We start from the raw sequence: 20,049 nt of genomic DNA on the forward strand, positions 1-20,049 counted from the left end.
AAAAAAAAAAAAAGCCGGAAGTGGCGCTGTGGCTCAAGTGGTTGAGTACTAGCCTTGAGCTGAAGAGCTGGAGGACAGCGCCCAGGCCTAGAGTTCAAGCCCTACGACTGGACCCCCCCAAAAAAAATAAAGACATACAGATTCAATTAAAAATTGTTTTTATGTCTAGGAACATGGCTCAAGTGATAGAGTGCCTGCCCAGCAAGCACAAGGCCCTGCTCAAATCCCAAATTGATATAAAAAATGACTTGCTGTCCTAAGTATGAGAAACCTCCAAATAAGGAAACAATGGGTAACTCTTTGAAAGCCTGAGGCTACTGACGCATGAACTTGCATGTTCATTCTCAAAAACCCATGTGAGAATAGAGGCAGAGGCACAATAAAGAGAAAATGAAAATTAGAAGGGCAAAGAAAAGACAAGGAAAATGACTCCATATCCAACAGTGATACCCCACCCCCCCCATCATCAAATGAAACCAATCCTTCTCATGCCAAAGAAGAGGAAGATAAAACTAGAGGACTAAACAACTAGAGGAAAATACAACTGAGGATGCTCAGAAGTGAGGATGAATGACATCAGTGTCCATGTAAACATTCTGACACACTGTGATGATTTGAAAAGAACTACATTAGAAAATGGCAATATACTGTTTTGTTAAGAAAAAGAAAGAAGGAATTTCATCTGAGATTAAAAAAAAAATCCTTGCTTGGGGCTGGGGGTTTAGTGCAGCAGAAGGGCGCTCGCCCGGCACGCGCAAGGCCCTGGGTTCGGTCCTCAGCCCTGGAAAAAAAAAAAAAGGAAAAAAAAAATCCTTGCTGAGGTAGGAAGACTAGATATAAAAACCATGGGTCCTCTTTTTATGACTGAAGGTCTTTTGAATAAGTAAACTAAGTAAGAGATTAGGAAATACAGGTGCCATTTACTATGATTCCATCACACCAAAAAAACTTAGTATCTTCTTCAAGTTCACGTCATTTCCAGGATTCCACATAACCTGAAGTTGTATGATATAGACCTTTTAGAAGAAAAGGTCATTATGGGCTGATCAGAAAAAGCCTCTTTTAAAAAGTATCCCTCAATGGGTTGGGTAGGTGGCTCAGTGGTTAGAGCGCTTGCCTTGCATGCATGAGGCCCTGGGTTCCATTCCTCAGCATCACATAAGCAAAAAGAAAAAGCCGAAGTGGCACTGTGGCTCAAGTGGTAGAGCGCTAGCCTTGAGCTGAAGAGCTGAGGGACAGCGCCCAGGCCGAGTTCAGGCCCCATGACCGGACCCAAAAAAAAAAAAGTATCCCTCAAAAGAACTTGCCAAAGGGATTTGTGTTAAAGCAGAACCACTTATAAAATGGTTGAAGAAGGCAGAGAAAGAATTGTCTGGTGGAAAGATGAGGAGGATAAGAACATCAAGGTGGCATATATAAATCTGCCAGTGAAGTAAAGTTGAAACTATGACATTGATATGTTACTATTTAAAAGAATAGATGCAACTTAGTTTAACAGTGCAATGCTACAAATTTTATCCATTATCAGTCAGAGTAGGGCAAATATAAGCAACATCATGTTTATAACATCATGTTATAAACTTTACACACAAAAGATCAATTACTGTGAGTGGTCTATAATTAAGCCTAATGAAACATTATATACATCAGTAAACATATATAATTTGCTTATTTATAACGTTTCTTTTGGAAAAACTAGTAGTAGGTATATTGGGCTCATATTTATATACTTACAAAATCAAAGATTTGTTTTAATCATCACCAAAGAACACATACAACATCACTATTCATTACAAAAATGAATACTAAAACCTTGTTAACATTGCCCACCTACTAGAATGGCTGAAATTTTAAAGACACATGAAATATTGATAAGGATGTAGGCAGAATAAAATCTCATACACGTGGTTGTGAAATTGTAAAATACTACCACATCTTAGGCAGTTTGTTACTTATAAAGCTAAATATAGCCACGGGCCAGTGGCTTACACTTGTAATCCTAGCTCCTCAGGAGACCTTATCTCTACTAAACTACATAAAAAATGCTAGAAGTGGAGTTGTGGCTCAACTGTTAGAGTACTAGCCTAGAGTAGTAGGATAGCATGCAGGCCAGAGTTCAAGTCCCAGAACCATCAAAAGAGCTAAAAACAAATTTTTTTAAAAATGTTAAATATAGAAAGCAGCATAAATCAAGTCATTCTACTCAGGAATTTTTACTCATGAGAAGTATATGTCCATAAAAAAGACCTGAACAAAGATATTTATAGTTTGATTTATCCATATCAAAACAGGAAGAAACATAAACCATCAATGTACACAAAAGCAACAATACTGTATCCATATAATAAAACATCATTATTTCGCTAAAAAAGGAACTGAGTATTAATTAAGAATTAACAATATGGCTAGGACTCAATGAGTAAAAAAAGAAAAACAAGGGCTGGGAAGGTGGCTCAGTGGTAGAGCGCTTGCTTTGCATGCCTGAGGCCCTGGTTCAATTCCTCAGCACCACATAAGCAAAAAGAAAAAAGCCGGAAGTGGTACTGTGGCTCAAGTGGTAGAGCCCTAGCCTTGAGCTGAAGAGCTGAGGGACAGCGCCCAGGCCCAGAGTTCAGGCCCCATGACCGGACCCAAAAAAAAAAAAAACAAAAAAAACTTTCCATTTAGTGATACAATTTAAATAGGTGCAATTTGTTATATGTCATTGGTAAGCTCAATGAAGCTGTTAAACTTTAAATACAAATTTAAGACACACATACCAAGAAATACTAAGTTCTAGGCTCTAACATAAAACCTATTCTCAAAAAACAAAACAATCACACACAAAAAAAAATCACAAAGATATGTTCTCTGACATTAACAGAATTAAACTAAAAGAGAAAGGTTTCTAGAAAAATTTCCAAATACTTGAAAAATAAACAACACTTAAAAACTCACAACATTCCATACAATAAATAAAAAACTATAACTATGTGAGATTTGTTTATGTGTAAATCTAAATTAAAAGATATAGTTCAACTTACTCTTTTACTGAGGCAAATAACTGGCCACATACTGCAGCCTAATGTGCAGCAGCAACAAAGGCAGCCACAAAGGAGCCAGCGTACATTAACAGGGAGGTTCTTCTTAAGACAACTGTTAACTCTGTTGATGCTGGCTTTAAATTCTTCAGGAGCTACCTAAAGAAAAAGTTTAAGAGATAATAGCATCGTGGTATCAATTTCAATAGCCATGACTCATTAGTGTACATTTTTCTCTATTAGTGAGATAAAGTTTTGAGACATGTAAATAGTAGACAAATAATTGACAAACTCACTTTTCCAGTTAATGAAGAAGGGAATTCTGATTCAAATTTGTTGCTCAGTCCAAATCTATTAAAAGAAAATAAGAATAAGTTATTATATATCATTGTTATTATATATAATAGTTATTATATATCACTGTTGCAAAAACATTGCGCATTTAACTAATTAAAGCTCAAGTAAACAGAATGCAGAATCCTAAAGAGAGGAAGTTGGAGACATGACCAAAGTTTGACACACAAAATCACCCTAATATGCAATGTAAAATGTAACAATTATGATGGCAGCTAAATCTAAACTTTTATACAGTGGCATGAGGCATATATCAACTAATCGGAAGTACACAAAACAACAAACAAAACAAATGGTTCACTTAATTTGAGCTACACCTGTACCACAACAACTTCAACAACATTTTTTTTAATTTTTTTTGTTTTTTGGTACCATCCTGGGCTTGAACTCAGGGTCTGGGCACTGAACCTAAGACTTTTGGCTCAATGCTAGAGCTCTACCACTGGAGCCACAGCTCTACTTCCAGCTTTTTGGTAGTTAACTGGAGGTACCAGTCTCACAGGGAAACTGGGAATATGGCTTAGTGGTAGAGTGCTTGCCTAGCATGCATGAAGCCCTGGGTTCGATTCCTCAGTACCACAGAAACAGAAGTGGCGCTGTGGCTCAAGTGGTAGAGTGCTAGCCTTGAGCAAAAGCAGCTCAGGGACAGTGCCCAGGCCCTGAATTCAAGCCCCATGACTGGCAGAAGAAAAAAAAAAAAAGAGTCTCACAGGCATTGCTGCCTGGCTGGCTTTGATAGCTAGAATTACAGACATGAGCCACTGGTGCCCAGCTCGAGAGAGTATTATTTTAATAGAATCTCTAATTTCCTAATTTCAGCAATTGTTCTAAGTTTTAATAACTATCCTCAGTAGACACAAGAAATAAGAAGCACAAATGTAAGGAATACAGTAAGGAAAAAGTAGCAGGAAAAAGGGTCAGAAAAAGGTATCAAAGTAGGATTTGGTCAAGTAGGATTTAACAAGAATTGTCTTAGGTGCCACTGAGCATGCACTTGTCAGCACATTTGATGGTGTGAAAGAAAATGTAGATATCTGAAATAGCTACATCTATTTCTAACCCTTAAAAGGTCTTTTGTTTCGTTGGTTGATTTTGGGGTTTTTGTCGGCCGTGGGGCTTGAATGCTGGGTGTGAGGGCTGTCCCTGAGCTCTTCAGCCCAAGGCGAGCACTCTACCAATTGAAACACAGGGCCACTTCCGGTTTTCTGGTGGTTAATTGGAGGAAAGAGTCTCATGGACTTTCCTGCCCCAGCCTTTGAACTGTGATCCTCAGATCTCAGCCTCCGGAGTAGCTAGGATTATAGGTATGAGCTACCAGCACCCAGATCTTTTCTTGAATCATGATTATGGTACTACATGTCTTTAGAACTGATTTTTTTTTTACTTAAGATATTTTCAATAATAAAGTTAACTCACTTTGCTCTTACCTATTAGAAACATACATAGCACTTGAAGAAAAAAGCATTCATTCAAAACTCAAAAACTGAGTATCTTCACAAGAATAAATCACAATATCCTGAAAATAGGCTTTTTGAATTTGGTAGTTTTTTTCTTCTTGTTGTATCTGTGAAACACAGCCAGGGTGGCTTCAAACACAGGATCCTCTCATCTCAGTTTCACTACAGGGATTATAGACATGCACCACCACAACCAGGCCCAAGTATTCTTTTCTTTTCTTTTTTTGGGCAGTACTGGGGTTTACGTTCAAAATCTGCTTGCTCAGCTCGCTTGTCTAGCTGGCATTCTACAACTTGAGTCATGCCTCTAGCCTTGCTTTTTCCTGGTTATTTTGGAGATGGACTCTCACAGACTTTTCTGCCTGAAACTTTTTTTTAGTACTATTCTTTACTGCATTCAAGTAATAACATGAAAAGCATTAAAATTGCTTTCAGAAATAAACTTCTCTTTTTTCAGAACTATTTAACTTCCATGTCTTTACTTTTTTTTTTTTTGTCGGTCGCAGGGCCTGAACTCTGGGACAGAGCGCTGTCCCTCAGCTCTTCATGTCAAGGCTAGCTCTCTATCACTTGAGCCACAGCGCCACTTCCAGCTTTTTTTGTATATATGGTGCTGAGGAATTGAACCCAGGGCCTCCTGCATGCAAGGCAAGCACTCTACCACTGAGCCATCTTTACTATTTTAAAGTTTGCTCCTGATTCTATCTTTAGTCTCCTCTGCAATCCACTGTATTTCTTCCTCATCTTACAGACTATAAACTTGGATAAACCTCCTAGTCTTAATGTTTATATACTTTTTTTCTCTTCCCTTAATGTATGAGGCCATCCAGTGCTTTTCCCTCCTCATTGTCTTAAAAGAGTTCTTTCACACTCAATATCTTCACCTTCTCACTCAGTCATTATTCAAACTACTACACTGCAGGGTTTTGCTCATTTCTTTTTTGGTGGGAGGCAGTAATGTGGTTTGAACTCAGGGCTCTGGACTTACTGGGAAGGTTCTCTAGCTTAAGTCATGCTTCTAGTCCTCATTCCAATCTGTCTACAGATGAAACTGCTCATCAGAGAAGCTGGAAAAAAACTTTCAGCAAGTGTTTTTCTGTACAGACACTTTCTTCTGGCAAAAAGCCTGAGCATCAGAATGTCTTACTCAGCATAAGCCACAGCAAATACTTCCCCCTTTCTTAAGTCCTTCATCTATGCCAAAGCTTACCTTTACAAATGTAGGCCAAGCAAAACAATCATCATCAAGTTTTTTAACAAGATCATCTTAATTTATTAAGTAAATTTTAAAGCCACATTTCATATTTTATAATATAACTAACTGATTAGTTTCAATGCTACCAAAAAGTAGTTCTAGTAGGAGGCAGTCATTGTTAGAAAAATAGTGCATTTCAGTTTCAATTGACATTATAAATTATTCTTAAATATTATAGAGAAAAAAACACCATAGTTTAAAGATAGGATGTAGCTCAGTGGCAAAGTGCTTGCCTAGTGAGTGCAAATGTCCTGGATTCAATCCCCGGACTCAAAAAAGACAAAAAAAAAATACAGTTAAACAAACAAAAACAAAAGTACTTTATGCTGATAAATTGTTGGCCTGAAACAGTACTGAAAAGGCCAAATATCATCCCATAAAATGATAGTTTGATGTATGTGAATAAAATGCAATGATAGAAAGTTGAACTCCCCTCAAATTCTAACAATCTTGTATTCTATTAGTACAAAAAGCTAGAAGTAGCACTTAATTTAAAAGGAGATACTCAAGGTGAGTAATATCTTAATTATCTACAAAGACTAATAAAAACATTTTATGTGGACAAGAAAGCTTTACAGTACAAATTTCATGTATTGTCAGAACTATAAATTATTACTAACACTTCAGAAATCAATTTGGCATTAAAAATATTTATACTTTTGCTAGAGTGAATTCTCTTTTAGGACGGTAATCTAAGAAATAACATGGCCAGTGGCTCACGCTTGTAATCCTAGCTACTCAGGAGGCTGTGATTTGAGAATCGTGGTTCAAAGCCAACGTGGGAAGTAAAGTCTGTGAGGCTCTTATCTCCAATTAACCACCAGAAAACTAAAGTGGCATGGTGGCTCAAGCGGTAGAGCGCTCCCCTTGAGCCGAAGAGCTCAGGGACAGCGCCCAGGCCCTAAGTTCAAGCCCTACGACTGACAAAAAGAAAAAAAAAAGAAGTAACATGATATGTGGAGACAAATTTTGCATGAATAAGTCACAGAAACTGTTTACAAAAATAGTTCGTATTTTCAGTAATGTTTAAATTGCTACATGAACACTTTAAATACCATTACAATTCTATTTGAATATTTTACTTGGGATTAACTACGTATTTTGTCAGAAGTGAACAGGGATGTTAAGGTCCAAAAATCAATTTTTTATGCATTTCAAATTTTTCCATAACCCAGGTCTAAATTAACTACAGTCTTTTTTATTTCAATTTTAAATTCTCCTTTAGTCCTCATACATACAAAATATTAATGTCTTTCAGAATTGATTAGGTACATTGTCATTTTGAATTATTTTGAACTCATGGTAAATTTTGGCTCTTACAGAACTACAAAAATCTAACTTCGTCAATTTGTTTTACCTTTAGCCAGAAATATTTGCTCAAGTTTATTTTCGTTGATTCTGAAATGCTGTGCTATTTTTAACAATGAAAGTTTTAAAACAAGTGAAATATTTTACAATTACATTCATTGTAACACATTAATCTGAAATGGTTTTACAGCTTAAAATTATGCTAGAAGAACAGCTTGTTACTCTGAAAGCCTAGAAGCTCCCTATATTCTGGGTAGTGAAACTACAAAGGAGCATTTGCTCTGAGGACAGTTAATCCCTAGACTACCTAGGGACTACCAGGCTGCCCAACTTAGGCAACCATAACCAACTCATAGTTCTTTTCTCTTACAAAGTATCTGAATACAAGACAAAGAGTTGATACACAGACTACAAAGAAATACAAAGAAATAATTTAAATTGGAGTTAAGATACAGTAAAGTCATGAATAATTAAAAGTTAGGAATAATTTTTAAATGCCAAGAATTTTTTTTAAAAAGGCAAGTATGAAGTTCAGGGGAGGAAAAGTCACATTGCAACAGCTGAGGCTAGAAGTGAAAGTAAGTGAATCATAGTGGCAGAGGAAGCAAAGGACATATGATGCTGATAAAAATGACAGAAACTGTATCACCAGAGCAGCACTATATCCTCAGCAAGCATTTCCCAACTTCCCAAAGCCTGGCTGTACTATGGCAGTTTCCTTGTCTTCCTTAGTCTCTATTCTTACAATAAAACTGCACTGCTTAAGGCCATGTGGGTAGCTCTGCTCTCCGAAATATAACAAAGCCTAATAATTCATACCTGAAGAACCTGTAATGATAGCAACCAATGATCCCAATATAATCTCAGATGAAAAATATAGAAAACAAAATATGAGTCTCAATGTTTAACAAGAAAATATGTACACATAAATAGACAAACATTTAATCTATCAAAATAGAGGTCCATTTTATTTTTGTTTTTGTTTTTTTTTTGGGGGGGGGGTTCAGTCGTGGGGCCTGAACTCTGGGCCTGGGCGCTGTCCCTCAGCTCTTCAGCTCAAGGCTAGAACTCTACCACTTGAGCCACAGCGCCACTTCCGGCTTTTTTCTTATGTGGTGCTGAGGAATCAAACCCAGGGCCTCAAGCATGCAAGGCAAGTGCTCTACCACTGAGCCACCTTCCCAGCCCTAGAGGTTCATTTTAGATGCTGAAATTATGGATGACATTTTTTACTTAATTGTATTTATTTGTTTATATGGTACTGAGGAATCAAACCTAGAGCTTCATGCCTAGATGCTAGGCAAGCACTCTACCACTAAGCCACATTCGGAGCCCTAGATGACATTTTTATATGCTCATATTTTCCAAATTTTCTCTATCAAAATATAGTAGTATTTAAATCTAAACAGTTTCTAAAAATAATTAGCAAAACTAAGAATAACTACATAAAAAATTATTATGACTTTTGTTTCTTAATGACTATGTATATTTCTGCTTTACAGGCACATAAAATTCCCCAATTTTTAAATAACCTTCCCATTTTTCTTTATAATTAGAAAAGGATTAAAATCTCAAAAAGTTTACAAATATTGTTATTGGACAGTTTATCAAAGTTAACTGAAAAGGGTTTCTACCTTTTTACAAACCAAGGTCAGGAAGTAGATGAGAAAACAGGAACACAGAAATGCTAGTTTCTTACAGGTAACAAAGGCAAGCATTTGGTGATGAATTTAGGATGAAAAATCGAAAGACACAAAAAAGTTGTAATCAAAACAAAACAGCTAAGCAATGGATGGATATAATGCCTGCTAATTCTGGTGTACATTATCAACATGATATATTATTTTAGAAAAACACATCTCCCTTTTGGTTCTATCTCAGATAAGGCAACAGACCAAAGGTCAAATGCTGTCCCAAACTGTCTGCTTTTATACTGCTAAGGATCAAACCCAGTGTCTTGTATACAAGTCCTCCACTGAGCTATATCCTAAGCCCCACACATTTTTTTTTCAAGTAGGGTCTCTTTATGTATCACAGCCTGGCCTTGAACTCATAATCCTCCTGACGTGAACTCCCAAGTCATTTGTAAGTATGCACAACCCAGCATGCCAAGGTCACAATTGTGTGTGTGTGTGTGTGTGTGTGTGTGTGTTGGCTGTGGGGCTTGAACTTAGGACATGGGTCCTGTCCCTGAGTCTTTGTGCTCTACCATTTGATCCACAGCACCTCTTCCAGTTTTGGGGTGGTTAGTTGGAAGAGTCTCATGGGGGACTTTTCTTCATGGGCTGGCTTCGAAGCATGATCCTCAGATCTCAGCCTCCTGAGTAGTTAGGATTACAGGCATGAGCCACTGGCAGCCAACACAAAATCTGGGGCTGGGAAGGTGGCTCAGTGGTAGAGCACTTGCCTTGCATGCCTGAGGCCCTGGGTTCCATTCCTCAGCACTATATAAGCAAAAAGAAAAAAGCCGGAAGTGGCACTGTGGCTCAAGTGGTAGAGCGCTAGCCTTGAACAGAAGAGCTGAGGGACAGCGCCCAGGCCCAGAGTTCAGGCCCCATGACCGGACCCAAAAAAAAAATTTTTTTTTAAGAAAAAAGATTAAAATGTTTTCTTCTGGATTCATTTTACAGCTGAGGACAGCTACTATACAGTAAGAAAAGTTTTAAAACTTCATTCTTATTTTTTAAAAAAGTTTACAGGTCAGGTATGTTGGCACACACACACATGTGATCTCAGCACTCAGGAAGATGAGACAAAAGCATCATCAGTTCCAGACTGCCTCCAAAATAGAAAAGTTTGTACTCTAAGAAGTCTGGCTCAGACCTGTAAGAATACAAAGTTTGGGGATTTTTTTTTCCTGACAGAGGAAACAATATTAAAAAAAAAAAAAAAGTAACAAGTAGATGCACTTGAAATAGGGAGGAGGTTAAGACTCATTAGGCCCATAAATGACAAAGATTTGAAGATGATGAAGAACCTAGACACAGGGTATCTGAGGGGAGTACACCAGCAAAAGGACCTAACCCAACTAGTACAAAGTCTTTAAACTAGAGTAATTTAGCTATAAGAAATAAGTCAGTGTAACTAAAGTGAGGTAGGCAAGTGAAAGAGAAGGATGGAAGTGGTCAGGGAAGGTCTTGAAGGCCATTAAAAGAACTATACAGAAAACGAGACTTTATTAGGGGAGCTGAAAAAAAAAAAGACAACAGATCTGATTTATATTTTAAAATCCTCACCATGGCAGATCAAGAGGTTTTTAAGAGGAAAGACAAAGGTATTAAGAGGGACGAGTATTAAGTAGAATTAAGTATTAAGCAGAAGAGAAACAATGGCAACTCACACCAGCCATGAAAGTAACAAAAAGTGATCAATGAATTTCTGCACTATAGATAGAAATGCTATGATTTGGACCCTGAGTATCCCCCAAAGGTCATGTGTTTGAAGCTTGGTGCCAGAGAAGACTACGGTGTGAAAAAAATTTCAAGGCCTAGTGAGAAGAGTTTAGTCGTTGCAGAACACACTCTTGAAGGGTAAGGGGACCCCTGTCAAGAGTTTCAGATTTTTTTTTAATGTTCTATAGATATTGCAAGATCTATGAACATAGGAACTAGAAATTTCAGAAGGAAACTGAACCCATGGTTATGAAGACAGTAGTATTTCCTAACACTAAACTCTGAGCTCAATGGAATCAGATTTTTTGCTGTTTTTGGATATGAAACTATAGTTATAAAAAAAATAACAGATTCTGAAGCTGATGTTTATCTGGCTGCCTCAGTGTGTGTCTGAGTATCAATATAGCTCAAAGAGGAAGGACTGGAACTCAAAGTGTATTCCTAGAGTTAATGACACATTTGAACAAATATAAAAGTATAAAAATTTTATATCAAAACAAGTACAAAAATGTTAACTTTGTGATCATATTTTAACTAGCATTTCAGTTTATCCGGATCTGTGAAAATATAATCTCATTCAAGAAACTAGTCAAACTAAAGACTAATTTAAATCATACATCAAACTAAATTATATTAAGTGAAGTAAGCCAGGCCCAAAAAACATAGGTCCCATGGTTTCCCTTACTTGCAATAATTAGTGTATGTCTAGTACAAGCAGTAAAGTTCAAAAGCTATGTATATATGACCATATAAGATGATGTTAAGTGAAATGAACCCCAAGATAGGGTTTTTTTCTTTCTTGGTATTGTTTTTAACTTATTTATAATGTACTATGTGATTTTTTTTGTTTCTTTTGTATGTTCTTTCCCCACAGTATAACCCCTGTTTTCACTGTATTTGATTCTGGTGCCCTGCATCTTGTATATACATTGTTCTAATTTGGGGAGGAGAAGGGAAATAACAAAATGCTAAAATAAGGATACATTGACCCATTGTAACAATGAGAGAGGTACAAGACACTATGTTGAAAACTTTACAACTTGGGGGGAAGGCATTGGGGAGGTGAGGAGGGAAGGTAGGGGAATAACAAAAGGAGGAAGTAACAATGCTTCCAGAAGGAAATGTACTCATTACCTTACTCATGGTAACTGTAACCCCTCTGTACATTTTTTTTTACATATTAAAAAAAGCTCACTATATCATAAGCCATGTCACTATGGTCTTACATTCTAGTGTTAGCATTTTACTGTTTCAGTTTAAATTATATTGCCAGTTATTAACAGATTATACACGCTGTGAAGCAGTGAAAGTAATGTGAATCCCATGGAGTAAAATTCATTTTATTAACTTTTTTTTTTTAAGTCCTGAGGCTTGAACTCAGGGCCTTGTTTGCTCAAGGCTATATATAGCCACTCTACCACTTGAGCCACAACTCCACTTCTGGTTCTTTTGGTGGTTTTAACTGGAGATAAGAGTCTCATAGGCTCTCCTGCCTGGACTGGTTTGGAACTACGATCCTCAGATCTCAGCCTCCTCAGTAGCTAGGATAACAAGTCAGCCACGAGCACCTAACTTGTATTAACTTTCTGATACTATAAGGATTCAGCTAAGCTAAGCTATTCACTACCAAACCAAGGTTAAGATTTTTATATATCTAAATTTATTCGTATTATATGTATGTATGTGTATAAATATATATAAATACATATAGAAATATATATCTATAGAGATATATATAGATACTTTTTTTTTTTTTGGTTGTGGGGCATGGGCACTGTCCCTCAACTATTCAGCTCAAGGCTAGTGGTAGAGCACCACTTGAGCCACAGCACCACTTCCAGCTTTTTCTGCTTAAGTGGTGCTAATGAATAGAACCCAGGGCCTCATGCATGCAAGGCACTCTACCACTGAGCTACCTTCCTAGGCTTATTTATATATTTTAGAATATTCCTCATATTGCAAAACTCTGATAAGCAAAACATTGTCAATTATGTTCATTTATGAATATAAATTACGGTATATATACTGCGGCTTGGCTTGGACATTGCCTATCCTCCAAAGGCCCTTGTGTTTGAAGCCTGGAGCTCAGACCAGTGCTATTGTGCGGTGAAAACATTAAGAATAAGGCCCAGTAGGAGGTTTTTCAAGTCATTGGAGGACATGCCTTTAAAAAGGCCTGGGGAATCTTTGCTTCTTGGGTTTGTTTCTTCTGATTCTTTTTCCTTTCCTACTGGTACTGGGGCTTCAACTCAGGATCTTGCTTAACATTCTCCACTTAAAAGTTGGTCGTTATCACTTAAGCCATACCTTCTCTTCTGAATTTTTGCTGGTTAACTAGAGATGATTCTATAGGATTTGTCTGCAATCCTCAGATCTCAGCCTATTAAGTAATTAGGATTACAGGTGTGAACCTAAATCCTGGACCTGACTCTCTTTCTTTTTGCTTCCCAGCCACATAAAAAGATTTGTTCCACTTTTGCTCCCGCCATGGTGTACTGCCATAGTCAAAGGCAAGAAGGCTAACCAGTCATGGACTGAAACCTCTAAAATTGTAAAGCATAATAAAGCTTTTTGTCTTTTTAAGTTTATAACCAATAATTTAGATACTTGTTATAGTAATAGAAAGCTGACAAACACAACTATCAAAAATGTTAATTCAATTAACAATTACAATTGAACAGTATAGAAAAGGAAAAGCTGACTGAGTACAAAGGACTCTTCACTGAACAAAACAAGGACTCCACCGCAACTACATGCAAGATGAAAAAGAATAAAATAAGTAGTTCTTGCAGGATGATTATTATATATGCATTCATTTAGTGTCTAACCAACTCTACCCTATGCAAATTTCATAGGACACAGCTTAAGAAGAAAAACAAAGCAAAATTTTTATGGCTCTTAAATATGAGAACATTTCAGCCCTGGTGGCTTCAATTTAGTTTTGAGTGGAAGATCTTTTCCTTAAACCTAATAAACAAATAATTACCAAATACCACACATCTTAGAGCTAAAGCATACTACTATTTTATGAAGGAAAGCCCTTACTTCAAAATCTGTGATCCTATGGGAGAGCCATTCTCCACTCCAGCACATGTTGCTCCCTTCTCATACACGCTGCCCCTCAGTAACAGAACAGCAAGGGCAGCAATGTCATCAAAACAGTCTCCAGTTCTATGACCTTACCTTCATACAACCAAAATTAAATAAAATCACATGCAACAACTGGGAAATCAGAGGGCAAAATGGCCATTGCTATGTTTCTATATCTCATAGGAAAGTTACAAAATTTGATTTGTTTACCCAGAACTAAAGACCACCACCCTAACAAGGCCATCATCATCCTTCAACTAGACCATGATGACCTCCTCAATTTCAGTCTAATCATTTTACAATCCTCTCTGGCCCCACTGAACTCATCAACTTCAAGGCAAAATTATTTTTCTCTACTTCCTAGCCATATTACAGAAGTACTCTTTCAATTAGCTCCCAGGAAATCCAAGCATGGCTTAAGAGTCTTGGCATATGCTAGTCTCCAAATGAAGGGTACTCTTCACACAATTCTTTCATTCTTTTGAACTGTTATTCTCTCTAATCACACTAGTATCTATCACAGTACCACTGATAACATTTTTTCATACATAATTTGTCTACCACTTATAAATTCCATGACAGCAGAAAGTATGTGCCTTTCATTCACAACTATATACATAAAACCTTGTAAAATAAATATATGCTACAAAATAGACTTGAAAAAGGACTTGTTAAATTACTGAGAAAAATTCATACCCGATCATGAATAAATGAGCAAAAAATATTGTAAAAGTATTAAAATGTAAAACATCTAATCTCAACATTTGGAATAAACTTTCCACTTTACACAGTTCAAATTGAATTGTTTTACTTCAAAGTACAGATTGGGGCTGGGAATGTGGCTTAGTGGTACAGTGCTTGCCTAGCATGCATGAAGCCCTGGGTTTGATTCCTCAGTACCACATATACAGAAAAAGCCAGAAGTGGTGTTGTGGCTCAAGTGATAGAGTGCTAGCCTTGAAGCAAAAGGAGCCCAGGGACAGTGCTCAGGTCCTGAGTGCAAACCCCAAGATTGGCAAAAAAAAAAAAAAAAGTACAGAAGAATTAGAAGAAGGTAAACAGAAAAGAGCATCTAGACTAGAAAATTCCAAAGAAAGTGCATTTAGAGAAGATTCTCAAACTCCAGCTAACCTCAAGGTCCCAAGTCATCACCACATACCCATCTTTTTTTTCTGGGGGGGGGGGGGAGGCCTGGTCATGGGGCCTGAGCTCTGGGCCTGGGCGCTGTCCCTCAGCTCTTCTGCTCAAGGCTAGCACTCTACCACTTGAGCCACAGTGCCACTTCTGGCTTTTTTCTTTTTGCATATGTGGTGCTGAGGAATTGAACCCAGGGCCTCAGGCATGCAAGGCAAGTGCTTTACCACTGAGCCACCTTCCCAGCCCAACACATACCCATCTTATATAGGCTTTGGACTAAATGATTCAGGTTTTTTTTGGTTTTTGTTTTTTGGCTAGTCCTGGGGCTTAAACTCAGGGCCTAGACACTGTCTCTGAGCTGCTTCTTTTTTGGGGGGTTGGGGGGGTGGTCATGGGGCTTTAACTCTGGACTTGGGCAGTCCCTGAGCTCTTCAGCTCAAGAGTAGTACTCTACCACTTGAGCCACAGAGTCACTTCCAGTTTTCTAGTGGTTCACTGGAGGTAAGATTGTCTCACAGACTTTCCTGCCCAGGCTGGCTTTGAACTGTGATCCCCAGATCTCAGCCACCTGCGTAGCTAGGATTACAGGCGTGAGCCACCGGTGCCCAGCTCCCTGAGCTTCTTGTGCTCAAGGCTAACACTCTACCACTATAGTCACAGCGCCACTTCTGACTTTTTCTGTTTATGTGATACTGAGGAATTGAACCCATGAGCTTCATACATGCTAGGCAAGCATTCTACCACTAAGCCACATTCCTAGCCCCAATCAGTCAATCTTACAATTCATACCTATGCTAAATAAGGCATGTCACATTGTAGAATAATTTCCAACAAAATGGTAAAGATCAACCAAAAAGTGTGCAGGCAAAAATGCCAAAATATAAGGTAAGTAAAAATTTTGTTGAATGCCTATATGGCTCAAGATCACTAAATTATTTCTGATTCTCACACCTAACCACTAAGGCAGATATTTATTTCCTTTTTCATATGAGAAAACTAAGGTTCAGAAAGGTAAATATGCCTGTGGTTAATTAGAGCATCTGAGAATTGAAACAAGACTGATGTCAAAGACACTTCCACAGCACTATGTATTTTTTTCCAAATGTGTCTCATAGAAGACTCACTTAAGGTCTTATGGATACAAATTCCTAGAGTAAAATGTGGTGCCACATGCCACTATCCCTTGGTACTGTCCCTTCCAAAGGAAAAAAAAAAGCCACTTATTTTTTCAATATGATAGTTCTCTAGTTTACCTTCACTAGAAAATGCAGAAAATGGTAATTAATTTGGCAATTCAACAAGATGCAAAAAATGTATGCAACTACTTCATTCAGAGACTATTTCAGTACCTATAATAATCTAAACATTACACTAAACAATGCAAAAATCAAGGCTGGTAAACACAATCCTCATAAAACCTTACAGCCTGTAAGGAAATATCAATAGAAAGTCTTCAAAAATCTCCAGAGTTTAATCTCTGAAATATGGCAAGGAAGACATACTAGCAAACACGTGTAGTCCCAGTATTTAGGTTTTTTTTTGGGGGGGGGGTCCCATCGTGGGGCTTGCACTCTGGCCCTGGGTGCTGTCCCTCAGCTCTTCAGCTCAAGGCTAGTGCTCTATCACTTGAACCACAGCACCACTTCCGGCTTTTTTTCTTTTTTACGTATGTGGTGCTGAGGAATGGAACCCAGGGCCTCATGCATGCAAGGCAAGCGCTCTACCACTGAGCCACCTTCCCAGCCCACTTAGAAGGTTAAAGTGGGAAGACCACTAAGTCCAGACGCTCAAGAGCAGTCTGAATACAGCAAGCCCTTGTCTTTAAAAAATAATAATTAAAATGGAATATGCCTTATATTGAGTGGAGAAAATGGTGGGAATTAGTAAGTTTTTCAAATAAATGATTAATTGAAGTAATTCTGTAATATGGGCAAATTGTGTTCAGCTTTTTGATAGCTAACCACAGAATCGAGTCTTGAGATGTTGAAACATTTCAAGAAAGATAGCATTTTATTAACTGTACTATATGGAATATCAATAAACACGAAGGTGTTCTTGGATATCTCCTATACAAAGATCATACTGCACCCTAAAGCCATTTCCAAACTTATTTCAAGTGACATTTCAATTTTCCACAGATATCTTAAAAGACAAGCAAAAAGTGATAGCCCAAAGCCATTTATAAAAACTGGTGCTGAAGAATGAGAAATTGTTTGTGTAGATGGAGATAGTAAGATCACAAGAAAGTATATAAGAACAGGTAAGTTGGTAAAATTAAAGGAGTGCATTAGAAATCAGCAGCAAAATAACTTGGCTCTATGACATGGCTTAAATTAAAAGTCAAAGGTTTCATATATTCTAAGAAAGTCTCAAGTTTGACTCTGACAAGGGACAGATATGAAGGAAGGAGATGTAAGCAAAACACAGCAGTTATGATAGCTTAACTGGTTAGTACCAGCTTCTAATTACTTATACATTGTAACTTTTAGATTAACACTGCCTTGGAGTTACTATCCTTGTGAAAAATCAAAGTCATCAATAAGTCATCAATGTTTTATACTAACTTATCCTAAGAGATTACAAAAAAAAAAAAAACTCCAAACTTCAAAAATATCAGTAAGTCTGGCCAACAACTAACCTGACAGGTTAGCCACTTTTCCCCGTTTCCCTCCTTTTCATTACACGGGGAGTCATCCAAGGAAGGAAAAACAAAAAACCTACTTTCAGGCATGGCCTCAAGCATGCTAAGCAAGCACTCTACCACAGAGCTTTGTCAACAGCCAAGGCTGAATTTTTTTTTTTTTAAATAAAATGCTGTCAGCTTTTCTTTGACATAAGGATTGTAGAGGACAGCACAGATAGTATGAAAAAGTTTGTAAATCCTTAAACACCTACATACCCCATAGATTTAAAACAAGGCAAAAATAGAGAACAGTCCTGAGTGAAATTGAATATTAAGTGGTAATTTGAGACATTATAAATGGTTTAATTATGTGTTAAAATTAGTATCTATGGTATTAGTATCTATGATATTTTCTTAATTAAGCTGGTGATGACAGTTAAAAGAGTAACTGTAGTGATAAAACCCACTGTCTGGTCAGGTGCTGGTACAATGATTATTCAGTGCTTTTACCCTGTTAGGTCACCTAAATACAAACTAACAGGTGCTAAAGGAATCAAAACATTACATAAGCATACCCAAATGGCAATATGACTAGTCAGTATGTCAAGTCTGGACAATATTGGGATCTAAGGATTTCGCTGACAGTCTTATAAGAGGTCTGTTTTACTGAGTTATTCACAGCACATCCCACTCACCCTGTACCAAAATATGACAACAAATGTCCCAGACCCTCTCAGTCTTGCTGGCCCTTTTGTACTAGTGGAAAAGTGAAACAACAGACGTACACTACTAGTACAGGAGACTGGCCTATGTCTTCAGCAAGCAACAAAATAAACGAGTATCAAGTTGTACACAACTCCAGGCTTCTCTGGGGGGGAAACATTAACTTCCTGCTTCCGGACAGCTCATTGCTTGCTTCAAGTCTTCACATCCTTTTATTAGTCACATCCTTTCAGAAAGCTTTCATTCCTCATTGTTTGAAAAATACTGGACTGTTGCTGTTGGAAAATGACAAGGGGGGGTGGGGTGGGGTGGAGGCAGTTCAGACCCAAGGAAGGATTTAAGATTACAGGAAGCCCTGACAGTAGCTTGTAGATTTTTTTAAATTCGTTGTAAACATACACCTCCATATCTCAAATGTATGTTCATCCATAAATTCTTACTGTACACAACTGCAGGACCTTGCACTGGTTGCAGAAACTAACCTGAAGAGACGGGGGGGGGGGGGGGGGGGGGGGAGGGAAGACTTGTGGGTTATGTGTGAGACACACACACCCCACCGTGAGCCTCATTACCGACTGTCACTGGGGCCTTACACGGCCCAGATGTGGCTTCGGAGCCATATGTCACCGGGCTCAAAGGGTAACTAGGGGGGTCATAAATCCGCCTGTGCCACTCCGAACCTGGAGGGGCGGCCAGACCCTAAAAACCACGTTCCGCACTGGGATCCGGCGGCCCGGCCAGGCCCGGCCCGGCCAGGCCCGGCCCAGCCAGGCCCGGGGGGTGGGCGGAGGAGGGACGGTGTCCGTCCCCACTCACCAGTCCTAAGGAACCGAGAACAAGGCACGTCCTCACTTCCTGGTCGCCTGCCCCTGGCCAAGGCCGCGGAGCCGGGACCGGCGGCGGGGCAAGGGGGTCCTGCGTGGCTGGGGCCCAGCCGTCCCCGTGCTCGCCTCCCATCCCCGTCCTCGCCCTCCGCCGGGCCTTACACGGTGACGTGCCCCGAGCCGCGGACCACCACCGGGTCCGGCGAGTACTTGAGCAGCTGCTCCTCCAGGGCCCGCTCCTCGTCCTCCTCCTCCTCGTAGATCTCGTCGAAGTCCGCCATCCTGCGCCGGCGGGCCCCCTGCCCAGGGGCCTGAGTCCAGGACGGGCGCCGGGGGGCCGGCGGGCGAGGCGGCGGAGGCTGCGGGAGCCGCGACGCCGGCGCGGAGGCCGCCGAGTTCCTGTCCCGCTGCCTCGGCTCCGGCTACTGAGGAGAGGGGGTCCGGCCCGCCCTCGCCGCCATTACCATCCGCAACAACAACAACGCGATGTCAACATCCGCCCCCGGGGCCGACACCGCCACCAGCTCCGCCGCGGCGGCCGCAGCAGCAACTCAGGCAACCACAGCAACAGCCGGAGCCACCCGCTGCGGGAACTGCCGACTACGGCATCGCGAGACTTCCCGGGAGCGCGGGCGGCCGGGCGGGCTGGCGGGCGGGCGCGTGCGTAGGCGCGCCGGATGAGATGACGGGGGCGCGCGCACGTGCGGCCTCGCGCGTCCTCTAGCCTCCCGTCCCTCTTCACTTCCACCCTCCCGCCTGCCTGGGTGCGCGCTCCCGCCGGCGCGACCCCGCGCCTGGGCCCCGCCCCCCTCCGCCCTTCCACGGCCTGAATCCGCGGCCCAGGAGAAGGCGGAGTTGGACGGCGA

At 39.7% G+C, this 20,049-nt stretch overlaps 1 protein-coding gene across 1 annotated transcript in view; it reads right to left on the reverse strand.

The window, feature by feature from the left end:
• Chic2 (cysteine-rich hydrophobic domain 2) overlaps positions 1 to 19,788 on the reverse strand; it is a 35,809-nt gene extending 16,021 nt beyond the window's left edge. The window contains exons 1-3 of the mRNA XM_013009190.1: positions 19,346 to 19,788; positions 3,317 to 3,371; positions 3,024 to 3,179 (exon numbers count right to left, since the gene is read on the reverse strand). Coding sequence (XP_012864644.1) covers positions 3,024 to 3,179; positions 3,317 to 3,371; positions 19,346 to 19,464 — 330 coding nt within the window. The 5' untranslated portion in view covers positions 19,465 to 19,788. The remainder of the gene's footprint in view (positions 1 to 3,023; positions 3,180 to 3,316; positions 3,372 to 19,345) is intronic.
• Between the last annotated feature and the right edge of the window lie 261 nt (positions 19,789 to 20,049).

The sequence above is a fragment of the Dipodomys ordii genome, unplaced genomic scaffold (genome assembly GCF_000151885.1).
Source record: "Dipodomys ordii isolate 6190 unplaced genomic scaffold, Dord_2.0 Scaffold8, whole genome shotgun sequence".
Classification (NCBI taxonomy): Eukaryota; Metazoa; Chordata; class Mammalia; order Rodentia; family Heteromyidae; genus Dipodomys; species Dipodomys ordii.